We start from the raw sequence: 7,166 nt of genomic DNA, 5'->3' as shown, positions 1-7,166 counted from the left end.
GATTTTTGGGGACCTTTTTCTCTCAAAATGTATAATATTTAGTATTAAAATGTTAGCTGCTAGAGAAATGGTCATAAATTCTCATCATTCTGAATACCATGAATAGAATTTTTATTATTTTATATTACAACTTGTGCAACAACATTCTTTCTGAATCCGGCTAATCTAAAATAGGCTATAGTCTGTGAATGACAATGTTATATTTTTTTGTTTATAAGCCTATAATCATTAAACATACTCTTAAGTCTACTGTGAAAACTTTCCCCATCCTTGTGAGTCCGGATGAAGAGCTCCAGCGTCTATCGAGCTGTGATCTTGTGGCCAGCCACTAGCGACGCCCCACAGATGCAGGCGGCGCGCCGCGCGAGGAGCGCCTTCCTCCGGTCGCCTGTGCGCCACGTGTCGCGGTCTCAGCAGCAGCTGGAGGTGTGTGAGCTCAGCGCCTTGACGCGCGTCCCGCTCTCAGATGAAACATCATCGTCTATTCCTGTTTTGATAATACGTGCTTTTTGGTAGGCAATTGCCCAATCATTTCAACAACAAGGGACTGTTACGCCTGCGAATGGGACTTCAGAAGGGAGAGCGCGAACCGTAATATTTTAAAAGGCGATATCCTATAATTTCTCATAAACTAAACACTAAATGCAAGGACAATAAACACAGCTGTTGGACGCACGTAGATGCATTATGGTGTGGGTGCGTACGTGTTTCCAACCTAATAAAGATTAGACTTGTGTGATGTTCAGAGGAGGTCCGCTCGTGCGCGCGCGCTCCGGTCCAAATCTCTCCGCTCTGGCTCACATTCCGATAAGGGATCCAGCTCCCCGTGTAGGCGTGGTTTTCCCAGGCTTTTAAAACAGCAGCTGCTATTTACCTTCCCCTCTAATGTAAACCACCGCCGCCGCTGCCACTTCCCTCCCTCCATCCGCGCGCTCTCCCAGCCCAGCGGCCCCACGGCAGCCCGGGGGCCAAACCTCCAACCCAGCCACCCGCGCTCATAAAACATCCTGGCACGTGCTCCACATTCACAACACACCGACACACGATCAAATGCCCATCGTCGCACCGCAGACCAAGGAAAGCCCACTGTGAATGCGTAGTTTTTTGACGTTTTGGCTGGATAAGCACTTCTTTTGCACATTTATATGCTTTAACCTACCACGACACGCTCCACATTTTGCTGGAGAATAATGACATTTCAGTGCAAAACATTCCAATCGGCTATTTTGACTGATCTCATCTTCTATTATGTTAAAGGTGTTGCACAACCCTTATTCTTATCAATTATACACTTAGGATAGACTACGAAACGTGGAAAAAAGCATGATATGGCACCTTTAATAGTAAGTTAGGCTATGATTCAGGAGCCTATTCAGGATCTGCCTATTGTAGCACCACATTGTCATTTGTTGCATGTAAATAACACACGCACAGCCCAATAGTAGGCTCAATATCACACAGACAAATCAATAAGTGGTAAATACGGTTGACATGAGCTGATGCCAAACCCAACACTAAACTGCTACGCTTCCTTAGCAGATCGAGTGGGAGCCGACTTGTTGATTCTGTCCGTGGCGGTCGCCGTGGCAGTGGCGGTGCCCAGTCAGCGGCTCTACTGTTAATATGTAAACGCCGCGATGATTGAAGACCGAAGGCAGTTTCCCCGGCTGTGCCCTGGACCCGGGCCGCGCGCCATTGGCCGCGAGCGCCACTGGCCAAACAACCAATGGGAGGGCGCCGACCACGAGCCGTCCTCCCTCGGGCCGCGTGTCCCTCGCCCTGATTGGTGGAAAGTTACTGTGGGAAAGAAAGTTTGGGAAGTTTCACACGAGCCGTTCGCGTGCAGTGAGAGATATAAATAGGCGCCACACGCGGAGCGCCGCACAGAGAGTCCGCTCCACTCGCCTCAGCATCCAACCACGCGCGCGCACGGATCTAACTTTATCTCAGGAGTTCTTTCGTCGGCGAGGACACTTGTAAACATTCCCGAGCTGACTATCAACGTTAAAGCAATTTTGTGCATTGCTGGAACATACTTTGCCTTGGTTATTGGGATTTTTTTTTTCCAAAACAAGAAGATGCCTGCAGATATGATGGAAAAAACGTCCTCTTCCCCAGTCGCTGCGACCCCGGCCAGCATGAATACGACGCCCGATAAACCGAAAACCGCGTCTGAACACAGAAAGGTCAGTATTGGAGTTCCTTTTTTGTTTTTTTTTAACAGAATTAAAACTCTTGAATCCAAGCGTCACCTCAGCCAGCACCTTTTACGCACGACGTTAAAGTGTACCGATCATATTTTTACAGTCATCCAAACCTATTATGGAAAAAAGGAGACGCGCCAGGATCAACGAAAGTTTGGGACAACTGAAGACGCTGATTTTGGATGCGCTCAAAAAAGATGTAAGTTCTTTATTTTGTCACGCTTTTTTCAACAATATTTAGTTTTTATATCAGAGAAACGTGAAGAGCGTTTGGCTAATTCTGAGCGCAATCCTGACCATGCCTGTTTCCACCATCCAGAGCTCCAGACACTCGAAGCTGGAGAAGGCTGACATTCTGGAGATGACGGTGAAGCATCTGCGGAACCTGCAGAGAGCTCAGATGACCGGTAAGTCCCGGAGACTTGTCTTGTCCCGTGATGCGTTTGTACCCGTGTCCCGGCGTGACCCTGCTTCCACAATGTCAAACTAAATAGGTTTTTTTTTTTTTGTTGCACAGCCGCCCTCAACAACGACCCGACGGTGCTGGGCAAATACCGCGCCGGTTTCAGCGAGTGCACGAACGAAGTCACTCGCTTCTTGTCCACGTGCGAAGGCGTCAACACCGAGGTCAGGACGCGGCTCCTCGGACACCTGGCCAACTGCATGACCCAAATAAACGCCATCAACTACCCCAGCCAGCACCAGCACCAAATCCCGCCCAACGCCGGCCCCACGCACCCGTCCTTCGGCCAATCCATGGTGCAGATCCCCAACGCGTCCCCGCAGGTGCTCCCCATCAACCCGTGCAAAGGAGCGCCGTCTCCCGCCAGCTTGTCGCCGGACGCCACTAAAGTCTACGGCGGTTTCCAAATCGTGCCTGCCTCCGATGGACAGTTTGCCTTTCTCATACCGAACGCGGCGTTTGCTGCGAACGGTCCCGTTATTCCGGTTTACGCCAACAACGTGAGCACGCCGGTGTCGGTGCCGGCGGCGGTGTCTCCCGGTGTCCCATCGGGCAACGCGGACTCGGTGTGGAGACCGTGGTGAAACCGGTTCACCTGCACAGACGATATACAATGACACTTAACGTTTCTATTTGTTTAATGTTTAGAAAGTTTTGAATATGTTTTGTAAATGAAGAGTGCACTATATTTGTACAGCTAACAAGGGAGTTAAGTTCATATTGAAATGAGATTTGTATTGTGGAAGTCCATTCACTGCATTTTTATATAGGTCCTATTACGACTTGTTTTTTACTGTGTGATGCCAAAGATTGTTCAATGCTCTTACGATGTTCTTCGTTTTGGAAGACAAATAAATTAGTAAAATAGACTACTAATATGTGCCTCATTCTGCTTTTTTCTTTGGGAACACATGTGAGCAGTAAGTGAACTTTCAGATTAGTTGACTCAAAACTTTAGGCCTATAGTTTCAACTACTTTATCTATAAGCATTTATCAGAGGCACTTTTACGCAATAAAGGGGGACATCAAAAACCTGTTGATCTGCGATAAGAAAGGCCCAAAACAGCATCACAATCATGCAGTTTGTTACTGATTTCAATGTAATTATATTAATCAGTTTGCTAGACAGGAGACCACAGACGTGTCATTAATTGGCCCCTGAACAGACTGGACCGATGCTCTGCGCTCAGTGACAATTTAGAGGTCACTTGCGCCATCTACCAGCTGAAATGTGAACAGCAAAGTGATCAAGCCATCAGAATGATCAGTGAAAATGCCAACAAGTTTCAACTGCTGTCCCCTGCACTTCTAACCTTTGTTATTTGGTAACCATTAGACTATATAACGCGCTAAGTATGATAGACACTAAATAGTAGAAGGCAAAGCATATTGTGTGTTTTTATGCAGAATTTTAGGTTATGATGTTTTTATACTCGAGTGGAACATATTTTTCCATTTAGTTTCCTTAAAATTCTCATTAATGTAGTATAGCAACTATGCAGTATATTCATTGCAATTAGTTCACCTAAAGAAGTAAAGCATACATTCACTTCACTGCATTTTTGTTACTGGATCATTTTAAATTGAAAGTCTAAAACGTTCTCTCTTCTTAAGTCATTATATGTGGGCAAATGCAGTTGTAATGGTTCTCCGTGATTCACAGGTATCCAACTGACCAGCTCCAGAAAGAAATCAGCAGTATTTCCGCTGCTAACTGGCTTCCGTTATGCAGGCCTTGTACAGAAACATTACTGTGGCGCAGGAGCCTCTGGCCGTGACTTTAATCAGAGCTCAGTGAGTTCCTGACGCCAGAGGGGTGACAGCAGAAGACCATGTTAAACATTCTGCTTCTAAACCATGTGGTAGCGCTCTGCTCTGCCCAGGTGCGCGTGCCCCCTCCAGCGATCTGAGTGTGGCCTCGCTTTGAAGGGGGCGTGTGCGGAGAAGGGGGTGCAGGTGTTTGCAATTATCAGTGTGCTAAGAGGCACAAAGTGTGGATAAGTGCCATCATTTTGAATTTCCATCACACCTTTTTACAGGGGCCATGCATCCCTGTGTGATTGAAGCCATGTGTGTGTTCATGTCTGTCTGCATACCTCTCTTTCTCATTGTAAATGTGCATGCGAAGGGTGCCGGGTTAGGACATGCCTGGCTAAAGGGCACATTGGGTGAGGCAGTAGAAAGTGAGGGGTTCAAGGAAAGGCCTGACACACAGAATAGCGCTCTCATGTCCACACTTCTGCACACAGTGTTCCCACACATTCCAGCTGTGCTCAGAGGAGCTTCCTGCCCCAGGCTCGGGGGCCACAGCTGGACACGGTTGTCTGGAAGGCACGTGTTGTGACCCGGACAACACCCAGGTGCCTTCAGCCTCTTACCCCGTCTCACTCCCTTTTTCTTCTTTCCCCACACACCCACGACTAACATTTTCAGAGGCTCTTTCCCTATGGAGAGCAGCTTTACAAGCCTCTCCAATTACCCGGTGCAGTGGCCGGCTGCCGGAGTGACCGCACACATGTCACAACATGACCGGGAGGTTAGCTGCCATGCATATCCATTGACTCTTCCCACACTCCGCGAGTCCGCGTGCCTACAGCCAGGGAATGGAGAGAAAAAGCCCCTATGCCCCCTCCATGATTTCTTAAGTGTTACCATATGGCGCTCTCTGCCTCTCTCCCTCAGTGTCCGCTGCCTCTTTCTGCAATGCTCACTTACGGCCCGTCACTGGGGCTGTCTTTGATTGCAGACCAGACAAGCGAGAGCTTTATGATTTAAGCCCAAAGCTTGCTGTACCAAGCCCTAGACTCATTTTGAAGCCAAACTTCTCTCCCTCCCATTCCTTCACTCCCCCTCCTTTTGCAGTTGCAGGGGAAGGCTGTTTTCTGGCAGGAAATGAATAGCTCCCAGATGAGCGCAGGAACCTGAGAGGTCGTGAGAAAGAGGCGAACCCCCCTCTGCTGGGCCGGCCTGCTGCCAGCCGCCAGGGGAATGTGGGAGAGCGCCTCTCTGATACACGCACCAACCCCTTTGCCCTCCACCACACCACCTGACTGACACACTGGCGGGCCTCAGCTCTCGGCCCCCGGCCTGGAAATAGACTGACAAGCGCCGCCGCCAGGCAGAACAGCGAGTCAGCTAGCCAAAGGAGCAGCAGGAGAGGGAAAACTGTGGGAGGGAGAGAAATGTTGGATTTGTGTGGGCGGAAGTGGATCAGTCTGAATCCTGACCCAAGACTACAAGACAGTACAGAATTACATCAGCTATTAAGGGCTACAATATGACCCTGACTAGTATTTGCATAGATAACATTCACACAGCCAGAGGACACCAGTCGTGCTCTCACTGCTATGTTCCACAAGTTCATCCCAGAGCACACACCACTCAGGTGTCGTCTGGAGTAAACTTACATTTAGGCCTTTTCTTCCAAGTTCCACGCTGTTCTAGGTAGATTTCACAGCTTCACCAAGAGCGGTTCTGACACATCATGGTACATGATCCAACGAGGGTGCCGTTTACAGTTTAAAACGACTTATGCATTTCTTTGTATTTGTCATTGGATCCTAAGATTAGACAACCTTTATCTTCCTTTTTCATATTAGTGAACAAGAATAACAAAAATAGAGACATACACGTGCAATTCACCCATTAAAACAGTTTATACGATGTGTCAGGGCTTTTCAGCGAGCATCCCTAAACTCCTTCAGCAATTGTCTATGAATTATTATTACCGTGTATTACAGCGGTGCACCCAGTGACTTTGCTAACTTTAAACAGCATTTCAGTTCGTATGACTCTATCCTCTCACACACTGGGATTAAGAGCTTCTATGGTAACCTGTGAGCCCAGTAAACAGGACTCGCTGTCTACACACGAAATCCCAGCAGCACGGTGCCCACTTTCCTTGGCTCACCCTGCATCACAACAAAAACCCCACCAGAGGGTCCCAGTACCAGCCCATTCAACTGTCAGCCACCCTGTTTGATGTTGCACACTGCTATGTAAATCCAGCGTGTTTCTCACCAGCGTAGCAGTTCTCACAAAACTAAGTCTCCTGCTAAGGTGGTCCTGTGATCCTGGACATAGATGCCAGCTTCAGAAATCTTTTTTTTTTTTTTTTTTTTTTAACTGTTTGGGTTTCACAAGATGTTTTTGCTATAGATTTCAGGGTGTTCATGTGAGAGGAGAAGGACATAGCAGCCATTCAAAGCCGTCAGTCAAATGTTGGCACAATCCCGAAAATCAAGGCACTGACAATGATGATCCTGTCACACTGCATCTCCAGCTCCAATGGAGTCGAGACCAAACGAAATGCAGAGGATTTAATGTCTAGTTGTTTCTTTTTTATGTTTTTGTGGTTGTTGTTGTTTACGTACACAGAGACTATTTTCGTAAAGCACTTATCTGTTTAAACGTTTTAGTATTAATGGGGGAAAATGTTTAACTTGACATACAACATATACACATTTTGAGCTGATTTTTTCACAGCTACATCACAGCA

At 47.6% G+C, this 7,166-nt stretch overlaps 1 protein-coding gene across 1 annotated transcript; it reads left to right on the top strand.

Moving 5' to 3' along the window:
* The first annotated feature begins 1,900 nt into the window (after positions 1-1,900).
* her6 (hairy-related 6) lies at positions 1,901-3,543 on the top strand. The gene is made up of 4 exons (XM_072438854.1): positions 1,901-2,186; positions 2,308-2,403; positions 2,524-2,611; positions 2,722-3,543. Exons 1-4 carry the CDS (start codon positions 2,079-2,081, stop codon positions 3,249-3,251), a joined length of 822 nt encoding a protein of 273 aa, XP_072294955.1. The 5' UTR covers positions 1,901-2,078; the 3' UTR covers positions 3,252-3,543.
* Positions 3,544-7,166: the final 3,623 nt, after the last annotated feature.

Source organism: Eucyclogobius newberryi, unplaced genomic scaffold, assembly GCF_026437365.1.
Source record: "Eucyclogobius newberryi isolate DKJ021-1_F unplaced genomic scaffold, fEucNew1.0.hap1 SCAF_9, whole genome shotgun sequence".
NCBI classification, from domain to species: domain Eukaryota; kingdom Metazoa; phylum Chordata; class Actinopteri; order Gobiiformes; family Gobiidae; genus Eucyclogobius; species Eucyclogobius newberryi.
Note: the sequence above shows the minus strand (reverse complement) of the source record. Positions and strands in the feature narration are given on the sequence as shown.